The 25,391-nt window shown below is 37.6% G+C and overlaps 1 protein-coding gene across 6 annotated transcripts; it reads left to right on the forward strand.

Annotated features, from left to right (window-relative positions):
• Nucleotides 1-697: 697 nt before the first annotated feature.
• LOC131537179 (uncharacterized) lies at nt 698-24,683 on the forward strand. Of its 6 annotated transcripts, XM_058770470.1 has the most exons (5): nt 698-1,023; nt 16,215-16,299; nt 16,425-16,452; nt 16,595-18,182; nt 18,740-24,683. In XM_058770470.1, exons 2-5 carry the CDS (start codon nt 16,215-16,217, stop codon nt 18,773-18,775), a joined length of 1,737 nt encoding a protein of 578 aa, XP_058626453.1. In that variant the 5' UTR covers nt 698-1,023; the 3' UTR covers nt 18,776-24,683. The 6 variants fall into 6 exon arrangements, 2 of the variants coding, with proteins under 2 accessions (XP_058626453.1, XP_058626454.1); XM_058770471.1 differs by lacking the exon at nt 698-1,023 and having other exon boundaries at nt 13,226-16,299; nt 18,972-24,683; XR_009270203.1 differs by lacking the exons at nt 16,215-16,299; nt 16,425-16,452; nt 16,595-18,182; nt 18,740-24,683 and adding exons at nt 5,612-6,620; nt 6,944-8,391.
• Nucleotides 24,684-25,391: the final 708 nt, after the last annotated feature.

The raw sequence follows: 25,391 nt of genomic DNA on the forward strand, positions 1-25,391 counted from the left end.
TATTAAAATTAAAAGTTGTATCTGTTATTTGCCTGAGCTGGTTAACAAAGATGAATAAACACAGTAACAAATGTACACGCACATCGAGGACCGCAGAAATGTGCGCAGCTGCATATTATGCAGTTTGTTGTGGCGACCAGGATCTAGCACAACGTTTATGTGTTTCTTTCCACAAAGGAGGCATCTGTTTAGTGGATCAAACACTGTACCTATGCTAATATGATGTTTCAAACACACTTGGTGCAGAAGTTTCCAATCGATAAATCCAGCACCCTCAGGTGGTCTGTCGGGTTTCATTTGTAGACGGTCCGGATTTATTGCTAAGACTTTTAGTTCTTAAAGAATTGATCTGATTTATGTTTGCTTCACTGGGCTATTTTCAAATTTAACTTCACAAACTATAATATCCTTACGTTGTAAACATAGGTCGTAAACATAAACGGACGAATCATCATTTTGACAAGAGTATGATGATATATGCACCTATAGGAAGAGGGAAAACTAAGAAACGACCTGTAATTGACCATGAAAACAAGCATTTAATATTGTTAATAAATAAAGTTACAGTGAAATAAGACGTTTATTAGTATCGTTTAATAAATTACATCCATTTAGAAAATTACAAACTTCTCATTGGGTGGGCCACAGATGAAAGTAGCTACGCGACTGGTGTGTAGATTGTTGTGTTAAAAAAAAAGTTCCTTCTCCAGCATCCACGTGGAGCCCAACGGAAAGAAGGAGGAAGGAGGATCTACACGCTGAAAGTTCGCTGTTGTTGTTTTAATTTAATTTTGGATAGATATACGCCTTGTTTGTCTTTTATTTGTGTTACAAAAATATTTTTAACCTAGATTGGATATATTGGTTTTGTGCAAGTTGTGCAACTCGTGTCTTGTCGTCGCGCTGTAAAACAGAGTTCATCTGTAGCGACGCGTGGAGTTTGAGCTCGAGCTTCTCTGCTTTCATCGCATCTTTCAGCAAGACGCAAATACAAACGCTTCGATCAAGACTGCTTGCAACAAGGTTGGACTATTAAGTTTGCATTATACATGGAGTTGTGATGGTCATTTAGTAGGCTAATGATGCAGTGAAATAAAACGCTTGAAAACGAAACCGAAACTAAACACACTGCGGCAAACATCTAAGGAAAGAAAATACTGTTTTAAATATGCTCTGTTGGAATAACTAAACAACTTCTAAATACTGTAATATTTGTCCTTTTTTGAAGATGATTCTATAGGCTATGCTTCAGCAAGTGGCGCAGTAAGAAATTGATTTTTGGCTGTGTCAAATGTTTTCGTTGCGCGCCTATGATGGCCATGAAGCTTTGAAACCTTTGCAAATCTTTTTTTTTTAAGAGTGGGTCGGATCGCTTATCAAACTGAAACCACAGTCAATTAATCGATAATAATAGGCTGATTAAAAAAACACTTTATAGGCACTTTTTGGGGGCAGTCGTGGCTTAATGGATAGAGAGTCTGACCAAAGGTCGCGGATTCGAGTCTCAGGTCCGGCAGCTGGGGCGATTCTAGGATTTTTTCAACTGGGGGGCACAAGAGGGGCCACAATTAATAGAGAGGGGCCAATTTTATGTTGTGTATATATGCTTAATTGTAGATATCCGAATTGTTTAAAGTTAAGTAAGCTTTAAAATCAGCAATAAACAGTATCACTGAACTTTAAATCTTTTATTTATCTTTTATTATCTTTTAATGGCATTTATTCACTGCAGTAAATCTGAACAGTCACATACAATTTGTAGAAACTTTTCACTTCTCAGAAGTGAAAAATTGTAATAAATAAAATAATCCAACGTGTGAATAGTGTAAAGCTCACAAAAATAATAAAATTCAACAATGCTTTAATGCCGAGCCGATTGATGAGCTGAAGAGTGCAGTTGATGGTCATCAGAAGGCTGGTGAAAGAGTGCTGTGTGTGTGTGTGTGTGTGGCGGGAGAGCCTGGTGAATCCATGACACATATGTTGTTCCAAATCATGACTCTCTTTTTTCCATGTTACAAAAGAAATTGTGAAGAAAGTTATTGTCCATATATAATGAGTGTCAATGGTGATCAAAATAGAGCTAGATTTGATTTCCATTGCCTTTCATTACAGTGGACAAAAAACATTTTCTTTTTTGTTTCATGGAAGAAAGAAAATCATAAAGGTTGACAGTAAATGATGACAGAATTTTCATTTTTGGGTGAAATACACCTTTAATTTATCTATTTGACTGCCTTGAAACATTAAACAGGGTTTTCCTGGGTCAGAAATGGTCTTTGGTACAGTGAACATACCAAATAACTTTTCCCTCTTATTATAAGTTGAGGCGAGTGAATTGCCTGCTCAAATGGTTCTCCAGTAATATGTGTGACATTCAGGTGAAGCAAATCGAGCTGTGCAGATCAGAAACATATTTAGCAGAGGTGGGTACCAGAATCAAGAGGTTATATTTACAACAAAATTAATTATTTATCCATCGTAGATTATTAAATTTCTTAAATATACACTTTTTTTTAATAATAATAACAATATGCAAATTTATTATTAATACAATTCAATACATTTTTAACAATTTAACAATTTGTATAAGGATACAAATGTTGAACAGCTGATGATAAATGCAAAATTGTGATGCATAAACAAATGCTATCAGTTTTATAATGCCATATTTATGCTTATTAATAATAGGAAAGGCAAGGCAAGTTTATTTATATAGCACATTTCATATACAGTGGTAATTCAAAGTGCTTTACATAAAAGGAAGTGAAATAGTCATTAAAAATAATAATAACAAGAAATTAAAAATAATAATCACAACAATAAAAACAAAGTGATTTAAAAATTGATTTAAAAATAATTGAAAACATTTAAGAATAGAAAGTGATTATACATAGTGCAATCAGTTCGGACGTAGCACAGTGCTCATTCAACAAATGCACAGCTAAACAGATGAGTTCTGAGTCTGGATTTAAAAGTGGCTAATGTTTTAGCACATCTGATCTCTTCTGGAAGCTGGTTCCAACTGCGGGTGGCATAATAGCTAAAAGCAGACTCCCCTTGTTTTGTGTGAACCCTTGGTATTTCTAACTGACTCGATCCTAATGATCTGAGTGGTCTGTTAGGTTTATATTCAGTGAGCATATCTGCAATGTATTTAGGTCCTAGGCCATTTAGAGATTTATAAACGAGTAAAAGTACTTTAAAATCAATCCTAAATGTAACTGGAAGCCAGTGTAAGGACCTGAGGACTGGTGTGATATGCTCAGATTTTCTGGTTCTAGTCAGAATCCTGGCAGCAGCGTTCTGGATGAGCTGCAGCTGTGTAATGGTCTTCTTTGGAAGGAGACCATTACAATAATCCACCCTGCTGGTGATAAAGGCATGGACCAGTTTCTCCAAGTCTTGACTGGAAACAAAACATCTAATTCTTGCAATGTTTTTGAGATGGCAATGATCCAGAAGACAAACATTGACGCCTTCCACAAAGAGGGTAAGTCACAGAAGGTCATTACTGAAAGGTGCGGCTGTTTACAGAAATGCAAAGTTGACTGGAAGGAAGAATTTGGGTAGGAAAAGGTGCACAAGCAACAGGGATGACCGCAAGCTTGAGAATACAGTCAAGCAAAGCTGATTCAAACATTTGGGAGAGCTTCACAAGGAGTGGACTGAAGCTGGAGTCAGTGCATCAAGAGTCACCACACTCAGACGTCTTCAGGAAAAGGGCTAGCAAGCCACTTCTGAACCAGAGACAACGTCAGAAGCATCTTACCTGGGCTGTGGAGAAAAAGAACTGACTGTTGCTCAGTGGTCCAAAGTCCTCTTTTCAGATGAAAGTAAATTTTGCATTTCATTTGGAAATCAAGGTCCCAGAGTCTGGAGGAAGAGTGGAGGCACAGAATCCATGTTGCTTGAAGTCCAGTGTGAAGTTTCCACAGTCAGTGATGATTTGGGCTGCCATGTCATCTGCTGGTGTTGGTCCACTGTGTTTTCTGAAGTCCACAGTCAACGCAGCCATCTACCAGGAGATTTTAGAGCACTTCATGCTTCCTTCTGTTGACAAGCTTTATGGAGATGCTGATTTCATTTTCCAGCAGGACTTGGCACCTGCCCACACTGCCAAAGGTACCAAAAGCTGGTTCAATGACCATAGTGTTACTGTGCTTGATTGGCCAGCAAACTCGCCTGACCTGAACCCCATTGAGAATTTATGGGGTATTGTCAAGAGGAAGATGAGAGACACCAGACCAACAATGCAGAAGACCTGAAGGCTGCTATCAAAGCGACCTGGGCTTCCATACCACCTCAGCAGTGCCACAAACTGATCAGCTCCATGCCACGCCGCATTGAGGCAGTAATTAAAGCAAAAGGAGGCCCAACCAAGTATTGAGTACATAGAAATGAACATACTTTTCAGAAGCCTGACATTTCTGTTTAAAATATCCTTTTTTTACTGATCTTATGTAATATTCTAATTTTCTGAGACAATGAATCTGTAAGCCGTAATCATCAAAATTTCAAGAAATAAAGGCTTGAAATATTTCACTCTATGTGTAATGGATCTATAAAATATATGGGTTTCCACTTTATGAAATGAGTGACAAAAAATATTAACCTTTTTCACGATATTCTAATTTTTGAGATGTACCTGTATTCATCAGATTTGCTTCGCATGTCAGTATCACTTTGTGTACCGGCCAAAAAATAAAAAACACACAAGCCTAATTGTGCTGTCTGTCCTAACACTGAAAGAGTGCAAAATCTAGCGCTGCAAAAAAAAAAAAAAGGTATTTAAAATAGATCAACTTCCATGTGCTTTTTTTCGTTGGAAAACAGCAGCTGGCTATTCTAAGTCCCGGTTGTTGAGAAGCAGCGTTATTTAAATTAAAGCCGAAATATATTATTTGAATTTTTGAGTGACAGACACGTAGAAGAGTGGGGGCCAATCACTTTTCAGGGGGGACAAGTGCCCCCATGGCCCCTCCCCTGGCTACGCCACTGTCCGGCAGGGATTGTTGGTGGGGGAAGTGAATGTACAGCGCTCCTCCACCCTCAATACCACGACTGAGGTGCCCTTGAGTAGGGATGGGGAGAAATAACTCTGAATAGCTTTAGAGTCAGCTCCGAAATCGCGGATGTCTTCACTGATTCTCACATCTCTATATAGTGTCTGGCAATTTAGTGCAGTATATCAGCAAAGTGTGAACAAAATTAAGTGAGGATCCTTTTGCAGTGCAGGGAGTGGTGCAGAAGCAGCAGCACGGGCTCATTGTGCTTTCACAGAAGACTCGTTTGAGTGCGCTATGATTCGCGGATGTTTGAAACAGGCTGTGCACGCGCGTGTCGGATAGCTGGAGTTGTCGCAGAAATGACTTTTCCCCATACTTTCATCCTACGTGAAGGTTACTTTAGAAATAAATAACAGTCATAGTAAATTTAGTTTGTAATTATACATGGTTCTGTGACAGCTTTGTAGTTTAATCAGTGCTTTGTTATGCGATGTTATGTTTAATGCAATACAATTTGGTTTTCCATGGTTAACCTACGCTATTTGTGTTTAATCATTAACCTTAAATCATTAAAAACTCACATAATAAATTATTCATTACAGCGAGGTGGTCTTTCTGCTGGACCTTAGGCCTGTCACACCTCCTACGGTGCCTGTGGTGGACTATGCATGGCAGGGGCGTCCTCTTCCCTCAGGCAGGCCTAAACCTGAGCGCATACCGCGTGGTTTTGCTGCAGGATCTTCAGCTGGGGACCACCGCTCATTGACGTTTCGCCCCTTAACCCAGAACGTCTCCTGGTGGCGGGGCAGTGAACAGGGACGTCTCCCTGACACCCCCTGCAGCAAAACCTAATTAGGTGTTACTCCCCAAGCCTTGTCTCGTCGTTTCAGCCAGAGCCAGTGGCCTGCTTTCTCCGCTTCCTCAGAGAGCTCTTTGGTGGATCTGCTCAGTGTGGCTCCCTGTAGTCCCAGGTCCTTGAGCAGGCATGATGTTGATCGGCCCACAAAGCCTCTGGCTCTCACCTCCACCGGGTACAGCCTCACACTCCATCCACTTTCTCTGCACTCCGCGACCAGGTCTGCATACTTCGCCTTCTTTCTCTCACAGGCATCTTCCAATCCCTCCTCCCATGGCACTGTCAGCTCGATCAGTATCACTGACTTCCCAGCTGCAGACCACAGCACCATGTCTGGTCTTAAGGTGGTGCTGCATATATCCTGTGGGAACTGGAGCTGCCTTCCCAGGTCTACTTCCTACTTCTATATAAACAAGAATAAACAAATCAATAAGTTTGCACTTGTATGCATTTACTAATTTACTAAATGCTTGTTTTCTAAAAAAAACTTGCTACAATATCTTGCACAGATCACTTGTTTCTATTTTTGCCAGGGAACATCAGGGAGTCAAAGCAGAGTAGGTGAGCTTAGTCAGCTGCAGTTCATGAAAGACTGTGGGACCGCTCTTGCAAACATCTGCAAGAAGATTCTGGATAAATGTCCACTGAAGTATCACTTGGTCCAAAGCATGACATGTCTGGACCCAAATAAAATGTACTCTGAGCCAGATGTGTGCTTGCAGAAAATAAAGGGCCTCATCCAGAAGTTTGTACAGGTTAAGCAGTTGTCGAGTCTAACAGTTGCTAAATAATAGTTAGGAATTTGTCTGATCCAGTTTTGTAAGACAGAGTTGTGCTTTAATTACACTGCTTACAATCTTTCAACTGGTCACATATTTAAAGTCACATTATCACTGTGCTGTTATTGGCTGGGGGTGAAATATACGGTTTAAAAACTTTCAGAAAACATCTATAACAAGAATAAGAAACAGACAGAGGGTAGAGTTTCTGGAGATACAGACACAACTAGAATGCATTAGAATAAGGTCCAATGTGTAAGTAACTACCAATATTGATTTTTTCCTTTTTTTAAATACAGGTGATGTGATTGCACAGCACTTTGAAAAATTCCTCTTCAGTGAGCCCAGAGCAGCAAGCTTCAAGGACTTCAGTCCCACAGAACCAAACTCCAGGGTCGACATGATTTTGCATCAGCATATGAACACCTCATCACCTGAGTTGTGGGGTTTTGTGAAAAAGCTGCTGATTCTCTCCCATGGCAGTTGAACGTGGGTTCTCAATCAACAAAGAGGTGGAAACATGTAACATGGATGAAAAAACTGTTGTTGCCCAAAGACTTATCTGTGACCATGTGAGAGTGTATGGTGCAGTGACCCAGGTACCTCTTACAAAAGAGTTGCTAAACTACTGTGCAACTGCACGGACCAGGTTCAGAATGTACCTAGATGAGGAAAGAAGGAAAAAGACAAAGGATGAGCAGATGACTAAAAGAAAAATAGCTGAATAAAAGAAAAATAGATGAATAAAAGAAAAGTTCTATGGAAGAAAAGAAGAACCGTCCACAGTGGTTGCGAGACCCTAGAAAAAGATGCAGACAGCTTTGCAGAAAAAGCTAAGTATGACAGGGACAAAGATGGCAGAACTGATTACGAAGTCAAACACGCTGAGAAGACGCTACAAGGAGAAGAGAGAGGCTAGATGAATTGGAGAAGGAGAGTGAGAGAAAGGCTTCTGAACTACGAGAAATATAATGCTGAGATGTACTGTATCAGTTCTGGTGTTATTAATTTAATTTTAAAATTGTTACATGTGTTAAAACTGATTACAAAGTCTAACACTAAGAAGATGATACAAGGAGTAGAAAGAGGAGTTAGATAAGTTGGTTAAAGAAATTGAGAGAAGGGCTTCTAAGCTACAAAAAAATATACTGAGATGTATCGGTTTTGATGATACTGATTTTGTTGAATAAACATTTACATCTTAAAACTGTGTTAACGGCTGTTTGTTCTGCTGTGCAAAAATAGTATAAATTTTTCTCTGTTAGGGTCTTAAAAATTATTTTGCAAAGTGTGCAGCAACCCTGACACCCTCTGATGTCATGTTTACTTCTGGGAAGTTCAGGAATAATTTTGATACCCAAATTCCTGAAACTTGCCATAAACTTTAAATATGGTGGAGGGGAGAACATCTGCTGTGACAGGTATGATTTATTTTTAAATAAATAGATAAATTTTTAGCATCATTACTCCAGTCACACAATCCTTAAGAAGTCATTCTGATATTCTGATTTGCTGCTCAAAAAAACATTTATTATTATGGTGATGTTGAAAATAGTTTTTTTTTTTTTGGTAACATTTTATTTTAGGATTTCTTAACTAGTTGCTTATTAGCATGCATATTACTAGAATATTAGTCATTTATTAGTACTAATTAAACACATATTAATGCCTTATTCTACATGACCTTATTCTACATCCCTAATCCTACCCAATACCTAAATTTAACAACTACCTTACTAACTATTAATAAGCAGCAAATTAGGAATTTATTGAGGGAAAAGTCATAGTTAAGTCAATAAGTGTTCCCTATTCTAAAGTGTTACCAATTTTTTCAGGTTTCTTTGATGAATAGAAAGTTCAGAAGAAAAACATTTATCTGAAATATAAATCTTTTGTAATATTATAAATGTTTTTAGTATCAATTTCTATCATTTCTTTTCAAAAACATTGTATATATATATATATATATATATATATACATATATATATATATATATGTATATATATATATATATATATATATACATACATATATATATATATATACATATGTGTGTGACCCTGGACCACAAAACCAGTCTTAAGTCGCTGGGGTATATTTGTAGCAATAGCCAAAAATACATTACATGTGTCAAAATTATTGATTTTTCTTTTATGCCAAAAATCATTAGGATATTAAGTAAAGATCATGTTCCATGAAGATATTTAGTAAATTTCTTACCGTAAATATATCAAAACATAATTTCTGATTAGTAATATGCATTGCTAAGAACTTCATTTGGACAACTTTAAAGGTGATTTTCTCTATATTTAGTTTTTTGCACCCTCAGATTCCAGATTTTCAAATAGTTGTATCTCGACCAAATATTGTCCGATCCTAACAAATCATACATAAGTGGAAAGTTTAGTTATTCAGCTTTCAGATGATCTATAAATCTCAATTTCGAAAAATTGACACTTAAGACTGGTTTTGTGGTCCAGGGTCACATATATATTAGAGGTGTCCCCGGCTAAGGATTTTCATAGTCGAATCATATGTTTGGTGGAGGGGCAGGGGGCTACATTACCAAGAGTAAAATCAGATATTCAACAGTCATAATTACTGACGTTAACACACAGGGAAAATGTGTAACTGATGCCTCGCAGATACAAAAATAATGTTTTATGTCTTGACTAAAATATAGCATTAAACATCAGCTAAACCCTAAGAATTCACATTTTTTACAATAGTGCTCTCATAACATTATGTATATGACAAGTTTAATGTTCTGCATTTCTATTTTGAGCTGTGCGCGCTGAAGATGACCAGTAGAATGAAGCATTTGATAGCAGGTTTTAATCAATGGAATTTAACTCATCATTTATCTCATATAGAATACGCTTCATTATTTATACAACATAACGTTAATATTACGGCTTATAGGCTATCTGCACAAAATGCGCATGCATGAACGTGTCTGCGCGGCTCTGAATGAACTCCTTTTGTGGACGCATTCTTCACGCAATAATGTGCAGAAACACAGCAACTAAACTCTAAAAATTCACAGTGTTTTATTGTAATAGTGTTCTCATTATAAAGTTATGTATATGACATTCCCAGTCATAATCATTAATATTCTGCATTGTTGTTTGTTCTGCTCGCGCTGTGCGCTGAAGAGATAAGTAGTACTACAATGAAGTGCTTTATTGCAGCGTAACTCAACCAAATGCATCTTATATGAGATAAATTGTAGGGACTCCTAAAATATACCTTGTTTAACATGCTTTGTGTCAGAAATAATACAAAGTATTAAAATGTATTTTTATTTTATTGTTATTTTATTTTGAAATATGATGCAACAACTACATGCTTGCTTATATCCAATGAGAAAGAGTGTTCAATACAGGTGTACTATTGCAAGCCAATGACTGTTGAGCTTGAGGTTGCATCATCAGGGTACCCCCGGGATCCTCCAAATGAAATTCAAGGCTTTTTAAGACCTTTTTAATACCATTTCAAATGAAATTCAATGCCAACTTCGTACCCATTCCGACAGAAGTATGAGGGGAAAATGTCAAATCTGTATAAACCCTTTTGAACCCTAGAAAATAATTATGTACAAGTAGGCTACTTGAATTAAATAAAACATTTTATTTAAATTATCAGTTATATTTAATACATACGCAACAGTGTAACACACATTTGATTTGTAATAAACAAATAAATTTGAACTTGGTGTTGAACACTACAGCCTTCGCAGCTCTGCTGCCTTGGCTGCAATTTTTTCGCCCAGGCTCTCAAGTTCTGTCAACTTCTGCTTGTGGCTTCTTCTCAACGCGTTTGACTTGGCAATTGGCTCAGCCATTTTGCTGCCTTGGTTGCCCTCAGCCTCCTCTGCCATCTTGTCTGCATCCCTCCTCAGATGCTCTGCAACTTCCTGGATGGTCTGTCTTGTCTTTTTTAGCTGCTCCAACTCTGTTATCAATCAAATTAAGTCATTTACACTGCAAAATTGCAACTGTAATAATTTTATGAGATTGATGTTTAAACAAATAATATAAAAAAATCAATGATGACAATAAAGCAATAGGTGGCGGAAAGTGACCGTCTTAATAAATGAATCATTAAGTCATTCATTAAAATGATTCGTTCAAAATGCTGAATCATTTAATAACAAAACACAGCACTTTAGTGTTGCTTTTCTTTCATCGGTGAAATAGAATAAAACGATATTGCGTCTACATTGTAAGTGACTACATGTTAACTAGGCTACTTGTTTATTAAACTATACATTCAATGTATCATTTGCAATCGTGATATTATAGAACAGCTCACTTGGTCGTGTTATGTTACTTAACTATATCATATATTATTTATAAATAAAAAAAAAACTCAACATTTTTAAAATTCAAAATAAAAACTTTGAAATGTTTGAGCAGGTCCACCGCCGTTGCATGACCCATAAACTGCGAGCCGAAGTATCGTGATACGAAGGTCCAACTGCTTACTTTTCGTCATCTTATTGAGACTCTCGTCAAACATGACCACAAACCCGTTGGCCATATTGACCTGGTCAGTCAGTTCTTTAGTTATAAAAGGAGCCAATCCGAATTTAGTAATATATGCAGTTTTGTTGCTTCCACACGAGAATGTAGCTGCAACCTCGGAGTCAGGAAACATGGTTTTAAAAATCTCTGTAATGTTCTCATTCGATGTGTAAGAGTGGTGCTCAGAGATTGTTTTAAGGACCCACATCACCTCTGCCCGCAGAGTTGGTGTCGAGCCACAGTAAGATAGGATGTTCCTTGGCTGTGGTGGCAATGCTTCTAATGTAGAAATTTCTTCATTATTGATAGCCAGAGCTGTTTCAGTAACCGAAGAGGTCTGCGGTGCACAGAACTGCACAATAGGTGGTTGGCGCTGGCGAGCAGTACTACATGCGGTGTGTTTGGCACCCTTCATATGGGAGTCCAGGGCCGTAACACCCATCGTCGCTAGCTTAAAAGATTTCCGGCACCAACAGCAATAGGCCTCGCGGTCATTTCCTGGCACAGGCTTGACCCAAACGTAATTCAGATTCCTTGGCCACAGCGGAATAAACCGACACTTTCCCATTTTAGCCGACAAACTAGGCTAGCTACTATCTTGTTCTGTACCTCACTTGCCTAGTAACCATTGTAACGGGTGCGCACACTTTTGCGCTTTCTGCTATGACGTGGAGCGCGAGGTGCACTCAACGTTACGCTGCATGAATTTTTAATTAGCCTACATTAGTAACAGTTAATTTTGTTACGGTATGAACTTAATCCTAGGAAAGGCAAAAATAAAATAAAAATAAGACCTTTGTAACGAAATCCAAAACTTTGTATACCAAATTCAAGGCTATTAAGGCCTTAATTTGAGATTATCAAATTTAAGACTTTTTCAATGCTTTTAAGACCCCGCAGGTACCCTGATCATAACGTGAATCACGTAATGAGGAAGAAGGGGGGAGGAGCATCGCACGTGGCGAGCCTAGGCTGCATGTGTATTCGGGGTGCGTGCAAAATCTGAATCGTTGTCAGTTTGGAGACCGTGTATATTTTCAGTAATATAAGGCCCAAAGTGAAAGGGAACAACCCTTGTTTATTTTTGGTTTGTTTGCTTAAAGGGTTTTTTCTTTTCCTTGTTTATTCACGATCATCTGAGTCACCCTGTGTGTGCTGATAGCTAGAGACATTCGGCCTTCGTGAGAAGTGATTGCATCAAAGAAATTCGTGTTAGGAGTGCTGAATTCGTTCGGGACTGGACGCATCCCGTTTCTTCAAGGGACTTCGCTGGACTGGACTCGTCGTGTGCCAGGGACTGTTTGAGACTAGAAACAGTGAGGTTGTGTCGTGAGTGATTTCAATATTGCCTCATTATCATCGGAAGGACGTAAGTTGATTCATTTTCGTGACTCCTTGACTGTGAGCGAGTACTCTGAATTCATCATCATCTGATTAATGTGCACCAACGAAATGGGCCCCAACGATAACGATCGATCGTACATTTGAACTGTTTGACTGACTTACATATATTTGAACTGATCGTAAGATATGTAATTAATGTGCATATAGTACTGAAAGACAGTGTATGGGGTGAACTGCAAGTTTTTTCAAGTGTATAACTGATCTTGAAAGAGATTGTTTTTTTCATTATTGTATTACGTGGTGCTGGAGGCAACTGAGTGTTTTGCCAGAATAGGGTTCTGAATTGACATTATAGAGCTCAGTTGAGTTATAGTATTCTAAAATAGGAACAAAGCTAAGATTAAGGAGGAGTGTAATAAATGTGAAAGAACAAGAACCGTTCTGAGGAAAAAGAGGTTTATATCTTTCATTTAAAAGAAAAGTAGTAACTTGTATATCATCAGAGATAATTGTTTACCTGCTTTCTTTCATAAGAAGGCTAGTCATTTCTTCCTTTACTGTTTTCTTTAAGAAAAAAGGGAGTTATTACATTAATGTAAAACAAATACATTTTTGTTATTCTTTTTCTCTTTAACATTTGTATTTTGATATTTCATTGAGTCTGGCAAGTTAATTCATTTACAAAGTTATTGAATTCCTGTGAATTGTAAATAAGAATTGTTTAATTGATCTTCAATAAAGGGATTGGGTAAAATTGGTACAGGAGAAAATATTTGTTGTTTTTGTAAACGCTAAAAGAAAAATACCGGCCTAATTCACCATCTAACTGCCGGGGATCCAGGATTTGTGTTTAGATAACTAACTAAATTAACCCCTAGGGTTAAGAAAAGGGTTACAAATAATATATACACGATATATATAAACCGGCTGAAATGTTTTGAAATCACTTGTACCCTACCTGATCGGGAAAAGAGGAGAGACGGGCACCGTATACCGCGGAGTACGCCGCTCTTCCCCAGCGGGGCCTGCCCTCATAAGTACTGGGCCATGGGCACCAGGACTGCCTCAGCCGAAGTCTCCTAATGAAGCGACTGTCCTCAGACCTGCGTCATCTTCTAGGAAGACTAGACTGGTAGAACCAGAGCCTGCAAGGCAGGACCCAATGAGACACGCTTGGCAGGGGCTCCCACACCGCCAGGTGCCCCCTAAGGGAACCAGTCTCTGGAGACTGGCCTCTGGTGTAATCAGAGCGACTAGTTCGGTATCCTGGAACAGCACACCAGAAGAAGAAAGCCGAACTAGCTGCTCTAGAGACCCCCAAAGGGGTGGCGAGTATCTCAGGTCCACGAGAAGCACGATCAGCCCCTTTTTTTTTTGGAGCTGACAACGCAAACTTCGTTCCTCATTCATAATATGCTTGTGCAGACAATGCAACTTTACAAAGCTTATCGACATCCTTCACGTCCACCTCCTCGGAGGAAGACAGGCGGAGCGTCGAGCCCTCTCTTTGGGGGGAAGAAACCGCGGGGCGGGCTTCCGATCCCAGAGAGCGGGCGCTGGATCTGATGGAATAGGAAGAAGATAGGGGCTCGCCCATCTTCATACCCTCCACCTGATCAATCTGCGATTCCCACAAGCGCAACTGCCGCTCCACCTCGGTGAAAGCGGGGCCGGCACTGCGAGGAACGCAGCTGAAAGCTCCCTCCTCAAAGAGAGCCCTCTGAGAGCAAGCATACGCAGTGACAAAGCTCGCAAAGCGGGCAGTCAGCTCCCTCGAGAGCTGACTGAGTGCTCTGCTCTCAAGCAGACCACACACGGACTGTGTGTATCCCCAGCAGTGAAGAACACAGCCTGTAACGCGATCTGCTCTCGCCCAAGTGCTTGATTTTCTGCACTTTTAGACATTGTGGAGCTTATTTCAGGTGACAAACAACACTAAATAAGACTCACCACACAGATCGACAGACACACGCAGAGTAGCGGTTGCTGAATGACAAAAGCTGACGCCGGTTCCACCGCATGTGCTTTTATGCTTCCTGGCCATTACGTCACCTGCCCGTGACGTCTCGCCCATCCATTGGACAGATTACACTTGTATCAGAGCGCGGTCATGCTGAAGGCGTTCCCCTAGCGTTCTGGGACACAGCTCGAGTTCCTGAAGAGGAACCAGTAGTTCTATGTGAAATCAGACATTGAGCACCCCCACTTAGCCAAAATGGCATGATCATAATAACACACTGCGAATATTCGACTGTGAGATTGGGAGTTGAATCAGGCTCCTCCTATCGAAGCTTCGAATCGTCGACTATTCGGGGTCATATATATATAAACATTGGGGTGGGGGTTTATATGAATGTATTTCTAAAGGCAACTGATGGCATTTTCCCCTCTTATCACTGATGTTCCATAAACGCCACCTGCTGTCAGAGAGTGAAATTCAGCCTTTCTGCTGTTTTTGTTTAATGCAGGTTTTAGCATTTATTTCATAAAGCTAAAGTCAGACCATTCTTTTTTTGCTTCAAATGTTGAAATGCTACAATCAAATTTAAATAAAAAAAAACCTGTGATTATCGTGATTAAAATGCAGCGTTTGGTTCTAATTTCAAATGGCATTTTTTTTATTTAAAACTACAAGCTTGTAATTACGAATTCTGAAGTGGAAATTAGGAAATTAGCAAAAATTGTTTTAATCGTTATTTTTTAAAATATAGATGCGTCGTCAGATATAAGATTAACCGTGGGTGGAGAACGGCATGGTTTGAATTGATTTTATTTTGAGAACCATTACACTCCTACTATACACAGAGAGTATGTGTGATCACGAATACAAAAGCGAAAGTGAAAAGTCAAGTCAAGTCACCTTTATTTATACAGCGCTTTTAACAATACAGATTGTGTCAAAGCATTTAACAGTATCAAATTGGAGAATAGAGTGTCAGTAATGTATAATGATAAGATTAAACACTCAATTTTCAGTTAAAGGCATTTCATTATTGAATTCAGAGATGTCAATGAAACCTAGCTCAGTTTAGTTTAAATAGTATCTGTGCAATCAAATCGACGATAATCGCTAGAAATTAAGTGTCCCCAACTGAGCAAGCCAGAGGCGACCAGTGGCAAGGAACCAAAACTCCCTCTGTGACAGAATGGAGAAAAAAACCTTGGGAGAAACCAGGCTCAGTCGTGGAGCCAGTTCTCCTCTGACCAGACAAAACCCGCAGTTCAAAATTAATATTTCTATTTTGCTATTTTGTTGCAATTTCTATTTTTAGTTATTTTGTTATATGAAAAGCAAGCACACATTCAAAAGCAGTTATTTAAAATTATTATTTCAAAATAATATACAGTATAATTACCCACCTGCATAATTGCGAGATCTAAATCTTATTATTTGTTCAGCACAATCACCAGTCAAGTCACCTTTTTTATATAGCACTTTTTACAATACAGAGGGTTTCAAAGTAGCAGTGGTAAAAGGAAATTATGCAGCAAAGTTTCTTTCAGCTTAACAATAGCTCTAGAAGAAAACTAGAGCTTGTCATGGTTCAGCAGTAAGTCAGTTGATTCAGTTCAGTTGTAAAAAAAATCCTCAGTTATTCATTTAGTGAATTTCATCAATACAGCAGCTCTATAGAAACCGGTGATGTACTACATAAATGTGATGGATATTTTTATTAAGAGTGAATCTTTTTCTTTCAGATGGATCAACATCGCTGTGACTCTGACTGCAGTGATAATAGTGGTGTTTCAGATAAGAGTATTGATCGTCCTACTGCTTTTAACTGTAAGTTTGAAAATTACATTATGAAGTTTTCAAGCCATGTTTTTTGTATTTACAGAAAGCAGTATCACAAGTTATTTATATTGTCATATTTTGTAATCTTTGAAACTGTTTGCTGTTAAAAACAGGTGACGGGAATCAATCAGATGAGATGCGGTAAGCTTTTCTTCTTTAATTAGTGTTAGCAAGCTAAATAATATTATCTTGACAAATCTGCATAATTTGCAAGTTCATACAAAATAAATGAATGTAAAATGCTGAGCACCCCCCACCCCCAAAACTATTTTCTCTTTTGCAGATCACGTTATGATGCCATTCTAATGAAACAAGGTCCTCCAGCGCTTTACCGATTGAACACAAAAAGAAATCAGATTGATGGGACTAATGAAAAGGTCAGACAGTGGATATATGGACAAAGAGACAGAAACAAGCAGAACAAAGTCATACTGATGGTGGGAGAAACCGGCACTGGGAAAACAACCATCATCAACACCATGATCAACTACATGCTGGGAGTGAAGTTTGAAGATCAAGAGTTTTATCAAATCACAGAAGAAACTGAAGATGCAGATCAATCACAATCCCAGACTTCAGAGATCACGGTTTATGAGGTGTTTGTTGAAGAAAACCCAACATCTCTGACCATCATTGACACTCCAGGATACGGAAACACTGAAGAACACGAGAAGGACAGAGAGATTTCTGAGTATCTGATCAGATTATTTTCAGATGAGGATGGGATTCATAATATTGATGCAGTGTGTTTCGTGATGAAGGCGTCTCAGAATCGACTCTCTAAAAAAGAGCTTTACATATTTCACTCAGTTCTGTCTATACTTGGTAAAGATATGGAGAACAGCATACTGTTTCTCATGTCACAGTCAGATGGGTTACCTCCAAAAGATGCTCTTGATGCCATTAAAACAGCAGAAATACCCTGCAGAAAGAATACAAACAAACAACCCGTTCACTTATTGTTCAACAACCGACAGAAAGACAAAAGAGATGAACAGTTTGAGCTAAAGTACAGGTCAGCCTGGGAAATGGGAGAAAAAAGCATGAATCAGTTCTTCACACTCCTGGAGGAAAACAACAGAAAAAGTGTTGAGATGACATTAGATGTTCTGAAAGAGCGAAGACGACTTGAGGCCTGTGTCGATAATCTGGAGCGGCGAATCAATGAGAAGGAGATAAAAATGCAAGAACTGACTGAGATTCAGAAATCCATCAGACAGAACAGAGACGAGATTCAGAACCGTAAGAATGTTGAGTTTACAGTAACAAAAACAGTCAAAGAAAAAGTCCTCATTAAAAATCAATCATGGAGGAACAGCTACGCAACCTGCTGCTCCGTCTGTCAGGAGAACTGTCATGTGAGGGGCTGCTGGTGGGTGAATGATCTCTCGTGGTGTTCAGTCATGGAAAACAATCACTGCACTGTGTGTACAAGGAAGTGTCATTACAGCAAACATGTCCAAGAGAACAAAAAATATGAGATGAGAAAAAAAACAGTCATTATGACATTTGATAAACTCAAACAGGAGAATGAATGCACTGGTGACCATCCTGAAACCAGCTTTGACAAACAAATATATGAAAATACTAAAAAGGAGCTTGAAAGTATCATGAAAGAGTCTGAGATGAAAACGAAAACAGAAGAAAAACTAAAGAGTGATCTGGAGAAGATTCAAAAAGAAAAGTCCAACCTGCTGCATGAAGCTTATATCAGCATCATGATTCTGTCTAAGATCGCATTAAAATCAGACAGCACTTTCACTCTTCAACATCTGGATTTCTTGATTCCCAGACTGAAGAAGGAGGGAAAAGATGAATGGATGAAGAACCTGGAGGATATGAGGAAAGCTGGAGAAGAACAGAGAAATAAGGTGGAATTAAATTGTGTGCTAGAAAATCCTCTAAAAAGCAAATTAATAAATGTAACAAATCTGACCATACAAGATGAAAAATAATAATAATAATAATAATAATAAATGTAATAGAATAGAATAAAAAATAAAGTAGATTGCAACAGAGAAAATAATTAACTCAAATACATATTACTTTTAACCAAACTGTGTGCAAAAAACCTTGTGTAGGCAGAAAACTTTCATCAACAATTAAATATAATAAATTGGATAATTTACTTTTCTGGCTCAAAATGATTTGAACTGAATTTGTAGTAGAGTTACATGTACGTAGAGCTGATTAAAAACTTACCTTCTTATGAATGTAGCACACAAATGAAACCTGTAGACTGTGATTTCTCTGAATTATTATGATAAACTAACATGTATTGTAGAGGTTTATGTTTATACCACAATTGTGCATAGATCAAATGTAATTTTAGTTGGTCTGAATTAACAGAAAATGATAGAACCCCAGATTACTTTTGCTTGCTTTCCCTCATTGTTCCTTTTCCCACATTTCCTTCCTTTCAAACCAGTTCAATGCAAAGCCCACCCGCAGCCTATTACATTGATCAACTCAATCACACATTAACCTCTCAAGAAAACTCCATAGATGCAGTTACAATCATACAAGGAAAGTTTGTAAAAGGCCCATTGTGATTGTGTAGCCACATATGCCCACAGTGTGATTGTTTTACCTTAAGTCTGCAGTATGTATTTATTACTAAATATACATCTTTTACTATTATATCTTTGCATGTAATACAGGCTCGGATTGGCTAATCGGGAGCACCAGGAGAATTTCCGGTGGGCTGGGCTGTTTTTTTCAGCTGCAAGGGCCAGTGTTGTCATGCCACTGGGTTTGAAATATGGATGACTGCACTCACAGCAGCCCCACTCTTTTTATTTATTATTTTCTCACAGCCCCACTCGCAGAGTGCACTGACTGAATGATATCTGTATGACCAAAAATGATGGAGTATTATGTTTCCACTGAATATCATTAAATTTAAAGGATTTGTTGTGGAGTGAGGGGGACTACAATAGCTAATAGCTATGTTTATAGTGTTTAATGTTAACATTCCGCTTTATTTGCCGCTATTATTTCTGAATGTAATGGTGTTTTTTTTCCTTTTTCTCAAACACTCAAAAAAAAAGATTTGTAATGTTTTTTTTAAGGGAGTCTCTTCTGCTCCTCAAGGCTGTATTTATTCGATCAAATATACATAAAAACAGTAATATTGTGAAATCGTATTGCAATTTCTAATATTGGTTTCCTATTTTAATATACTTTAAAACAATTTATGCAGCGCTGAATTTTCAGCATCATTACTCCAGTCTTCAGTGTCACACAGTCCTTCAGAAATCATTCTAATATGCTGAATTATTATGAGTGTTGAAACTGTTGTGCTGCTTCATATTGTTTTTTGGAAACTTTGATTCTTTGATGAATACAAAGTTAAAAAGAACAGCATTTGTTCAAAATATAAATATTTTCTAACAATATAAATCTTTTCTATTATATTTATCCATTTAACACATCCCTCCTGAATAAAAGTATTAATTTCTTAAAAAGAAAGAAAAAATTACTGACCCCAAACTTTTGAATAGCATTGTACATTGTAACACAAAATTTTTTAAAATAAATGCTGTTCTTTTTAACTTTTTATTAATCAAAGAATCCTAAAAAAAAAAAAGAAAATCACAGGTCCCCCAAAAAATATGAAAACTCTTATTTTAAATTGCAATAATATTTCACAAAATAACAGTTTTTTTTCTGTATTTTTGATCAAATAGATACAGCGGTAACACTTTAGAATAGGGAACACTTATTCACTATTAACAACGACTTTTCCCTCAATAAATTCCTAATTTGCTGCTTATTAATAGTTAGTAAGGTAGTTTTTAAATTTAGGTATTGGGTAGGATTAGGATTAGGGATGTAGAATAAGGCATTCATGTGTGCTTAATTACTACTAATAAATGGCTAATATTCTAGTAATATGCATGATAATAAGCAGCTAGTTAAGAGACCTTAAAATAAAGTGTTACCGATACAGCCTTGATGAGCAGAAGAAACTTCTTTAAAAACATAAAAATCTTACAGATCCCAAACTTCTGAGCAGCAGTGTGTGTATATATATATATATATATATATATATATATATATAATGTGTATATATATATGTGTGTGTGTATAAAATACCTTGGTGTTGTCTTTGATGCCACCCTGTCATTTTATGTCACGAATCCTGTCCATTTCACCAGACTACAATTCCCATCATCCATTGTACTCACTGATTGCACACACAGCTGATTGCACTGATCACACACCCTACTTAAGCCATGGACTTTCTCTCCTCACTGCCGAATATTGTATGCATTTATCGCTGCCCTACAGAGCCCTGTTAGTTTTCCTAGTCTTGCCTTGTCTTGCCCGTTTCGGATTGTGTTTTCCCCTGCCTGGACTATCGCCACGTTTTGGATTACCTCTCTTGTCTAGCCCCTTTGGATACTGTTCGCTGTCATCTGACCCACGCCCGTTTTAGATTACTCTTTGCATTACCTATGATATACCTGTCTGCCACTGTTCGACCCTGCTTGTTATGAGCACGTCTCTCATCAATAAAAGCTTGCATATGGATCCGCACGTCTCACGTCTCGTCAGTCCCGTAACAGTATGCTCCAAAACTGTGGAATTCTCTCCCAGCTGACATTAGGGATGCTAATTCTTTATCTGTTTTTAAAACCTCTCTCAAAACATTCTTTTTCAGGAATGCTTTTATTTGATTAGTTTTCTATTGAATTGCTTTTTGTGATTTATCTTTTGTTGAATTTATAGTTTATTGTTTTATATTGTTGTGTTTTCCTTTATGCAAGCTTTCATATACAGCACCTTGAGAAAGCAACTTTTAAAGGCGCTATATAAAATAAATGTATTATTATTATTATTATTATTATATACCGTATTGACCCGAATATAAGACAATGTTTTTTTCTTGGAAATACATATGAAAAAACGCGGTCGTTTTATACTCGGGGTCTAGACTTTGACATGTCAGTAATACACCCACAACAATAGGTGGCGCCAAAAACGCATAAAACGAGTGTGCCGTGAAATGTGTAATGTAATGTGTGTTGTAAAGATCGCGAGTGAAAACAAAAGAAAAAGAAAAGCTTACAGGAGCATGAGTCGTGACTGTCATGTTAGTCTGATGGGAACAAACTTCCTCTGTAAGTGATTTTAAAACATAAGACAGTACCCAGATTTGAAGACTACAATAAGATTTCACTTCTACTGTTAATTAAATTTTGGTAGGCTACTATGAGATGGATAGCCTAAATGTTATATAGCCTAATTCAGATGGGCTACCTGTTATTTCAATGGTATATCAAAAAGTGTATATTTTTCAATGTCATTGTTGGTACATTTTACCAGTATTTACCATACTTTCAAAACAAAAATTAAAATAGGAAAAATATGCAATATGAAAATCATTTAAGAAAAAATGTTTTACAGAGAGTGAGAGAGAGAAAAAAAAAAAGAAAAAACAAGATTTGGTTTTCAAAAAGCCTTTTTCCAAAAGGTACATCTGGAAAAAGGGGGGTCGTCTTATAATCAGGGTCGTCTTATATTCGGGACAATACGGTATATATGTATGTATGTATGTGTGTGTGTGTGTGTGTGTGTATGTGTCTGGATTAATGTTAACTAATGGAATATGTTAGTTGATGTTTATGAATTGGAATAAAAGAATCGGTAACGCTTTAGAGTACAGCCCGCAATGTAACGCGTAATTAAACAGAATTTACAGCGTACCTATTTTGTAACTATAGAGTACCTCCACAGTACCTACTCGTAAATAGAAGGGAACAATATGCAACGTTTGCAATAAGTTGCCTTATTGTTAACATATATACGATGCAGTATATTTTACACTACATACTGGGTACTTATTGTATTATTACAACATATATCTTACATGACATTGAAACAAATAGTAAACTGTAGTAGGCCTATACTATAGTATAATTTAGTAATTATAGTAAAGTTAAAAACCACCATAGTCGAGATTACTAAAGTATGGGGAAATTTTGTAACGAGTTTCTGCTATGATTTGGTTTAAAAATTGATATGAAAATTTACCTGATAAGAGCATTGCATATGGTCATCTCAGCAGCGAATCATGTCTGTTGAGGTGCAGTACAGTGGAAAACTAGATTACCTGTTTCCAGCTGCTCCCAGGATATAGCATATAAATATAACATCATAATACACATGTACATTTACCGAATTGATGTTTTTTTGATAGCTGTAGTGCTGTTGGTGCACTTGAGCTTCCGTATGTGGTTTGAGGCAAGTAGAATAAAATGTAGTACAACATTTTTCTTAACTACTATGCAAACATACACCCTTGTTATGCGTAGTTACTGTGCAAGTGTAACGTCCGCGGGCTGTAATCTAAAGCGATGCCTTGTTACCCCCTTGTTACGTGTAGTTACTGTGTAAGTGTAACGTCCGCGGGCTGTAAAGTGATGCCTTGTTACACTCTTGTTACGTGTGGTTACTGTGCAAGTGTAACGTCCGCGGGCTGTAATCTAAAGTGATGCCTTGTTACCCTCTTGTTACGTGTAGTTACTGTGTAAGTGTAACATTAAACTATTTTAGTTATGCTACAATAGATGTGTTTCAAAGTTATTAACAATGAACTGTATTACGTAGTTAAATGCAAGGTCCAAAGACCTTAAGTTAAAGAAATATTTTTATTATTTAACAAAATTTTAACAGATCTTTTCCAAGAACAGAATGCAGAAAAAACAAATTTGCAACCACTTATACAAAATACAAAGAACAGTAAAAAAAAACACACACACACACACACACATTGGTATTTGTGGTTTACGGGGACTCTCCATAGGCGTAATGGTTTTTATACCGTACAAACTGTATGTGCTATTGCCCTACACCTTACAGGAAACTTTGTGCATTTTTAGATTTTCAAAAAAACACCATTTAGTATGTTTTTTTAAGCCTTTTGAATTATGGGGACATAGGCAGTGTCCTCATAAACCACCTTCAAATTGTAATACCTCTGTCATACCCATGTCATTAAACAAATTTGTGTCCCCGTAAACCACAAAAACCAGTACACACACACACACACACACACGCTCAAAGACATATGAATGCAAATACAGGAGCTAATCAGAACAGACTTGTAATGTTGGCTATCAGTATATATGTTTGTTTGTCCAAGTGATTCTATATTTTGGCACATGTAAATATTGTCACCTTCATCACTTAGTTTTTTTTTTTCTTTCTTATATGTTATATGTTTGGTCCATGGGGTTCTGTATTTGGTACATGTAAACATTGTCACATTCTTTACTTGCATAATAAAAAAAAAATTTAAAAAAGGAAAAGAAAGGGGTGGGTCTCACAAAAATACTTTGGGTAAACCTTTCTCTAGACAAGTAGTGTCAAATTAGTGTCAAACACATCTGTTAACATGTAGGTAAATGACCATGGCAACGTAATGTCAATGAAGCAGGGTACGACTGGGTGTGTAAGATCTCTTCCAGCACAACACTCCAGTGATGCTGAAGCTCCAGAGACATCCTACTTTGCTGATGATGTACTAGATCTAGAGGAAATGGAAGCAGTTTTCAGTAAGACCAATGTTTAATGTATTTGATCTAATTTGCTTTTTTTTTTTTTTCAAAAAAGAGTGATATTTGTGTTAGTATGTCCACTAAACTAAGAATAAATACATTTGTTCTGTTCTGTCTGCTGTTCAGATTTTCTCTGCAATGCTGGGTTCAATTTAAGATTATGGATATGAACTCTAAATATGTAATGTTTTTGTTTGTGGTCAAAAATAAAATGTGTGTGTGTGCGTTTTTGTGAAAAGTCAGGACATAGATTTGTATAATGACAAAAGTATGACATAGGTATTACAAGGTGAAGGTGACTTTTCAGGACATTGACCCATGTCCCCACTTTTCAAAACGCTTATAAATCATACAGAGTGAGGTTTTTTTGGGGGAAAGTTGTAATGCACAGTCTCCTGTAAGGGGTAGGTTTAGGTGTAGGGTTGGTGTAAGGCAATAGCACATACAGTAAGTACAGTATAAAAAACCATTACGCCTATGGGATGTCCCCACTTTTCACAAAAACGAACGTGTGTGTGTGTGTGTGTGTGGTAGGATATCAGAGAGTGAATCAGACAAATTTAAGATTCGATCAGATTGGTGTTGAACAACCCAAAGAGCCAAATTCCACAGAGAGGCCCCGGATAACAAGACAACGTCATAAATCTGTCCACGGTAACCTGGCGCCATGAGTCTGGAGCAAGCTTAACCAACAAGCCTCTTCCAGAACAGCTTGCAACATTAAAACAAAAGGAACACTTATTGATAATTCCAACTCAGGAAGGAGACTGTCAAATTTGGGGAAAGTAATCAAGACTGATGGTCAAAGAGATGGCCATCACATGTGTTCCACGAGAGAAATCACAAGCTTCCTTAGATTGACTTTTCCCCCACAGATTCTGTCTATAATAATTTTAGAATTGAAAAACATGCAGTGGTATGTGTAATGCCTAAAATAGTTTGTAGAACTCTTCAATACATTTTATAATTTAAAATTAGGTAGGTCATTTTCAGCTGTGAGTCCCAATATGGGGAGTGCTAGCTAACAGGTTAAGAGAATGAAAATGTGAAATCCCAAGTATACAGCAATATGTGCAATTGCATAGACCTGAACAACCATCAATCACTTAATTAACCCTCACATTGAGTTTCTCAATGAGGCTAACATTTATATTTAATGCACCAGTTCAGCTAGAATCTGGAGTTTGTACTTGCTTGCGTGGTCTTTATGTTAAGGGATTCCCTTTTGTCGTCGTCGTTGCAGAAAGGGGGTTTCCAGAGGTTGCTGATTGGCTGACAGTTCATTGGTCGTTTGTAGTGAAGCCTTGGGGAGCCAATGGTTGGGCGTTGGCTGAAGATGCAGAGTTGGTCTGGTTGAAGTTTGGGGCGGGTGCAGTCAGAGCTGGACTTTGCAGCAAACTTAACTTAATGAAACTGTCACGGAAAGACAAGAAATTAAAGTAAAAGAATAAAAGGATGTAACGAGACTAGGTGGTTTTTCTTCTCATCGTGGTTGTCACGAATCCGGTCTATGAA

Source organism: Onychostoma macrolepis, chromosome 03 (assembly GCF_012432095.1).
Source record: "Onychostoma macrolepis isolate SWU-2019 chromosome 03, ASM1243209v1, whole genome shotgun sequence".
NCBI lineage: Eukaryota > Metazoa > Chordata > Actinopteri > Cypriniformes > Cyprinidae > Onychostoma > Onychostoma macrolepis.

Coding starts and splice junctions, on each gene's coding strand:
- LOC131537179 (XM_058770470.1), top strand. CDS start 16,215: ATGGATCAACATCGCTGTGACTCTGACTGCAGTGATAATAGTGGTGTT. Junction 16,300..16,424: donor TCGTCCTACTGCTTTTAACT/GTAAGTTTGAAA, acceptor TGTTAAAAACAG/GTGACGGGAATCAATCAGAT. Junction 16,453..16,594: donor AATCAATCAGATGAGATGCG/GTAAGCTTTTCT, acceptor TCTCTTTTGCAG/ATCACGTTATGATGCCATTC.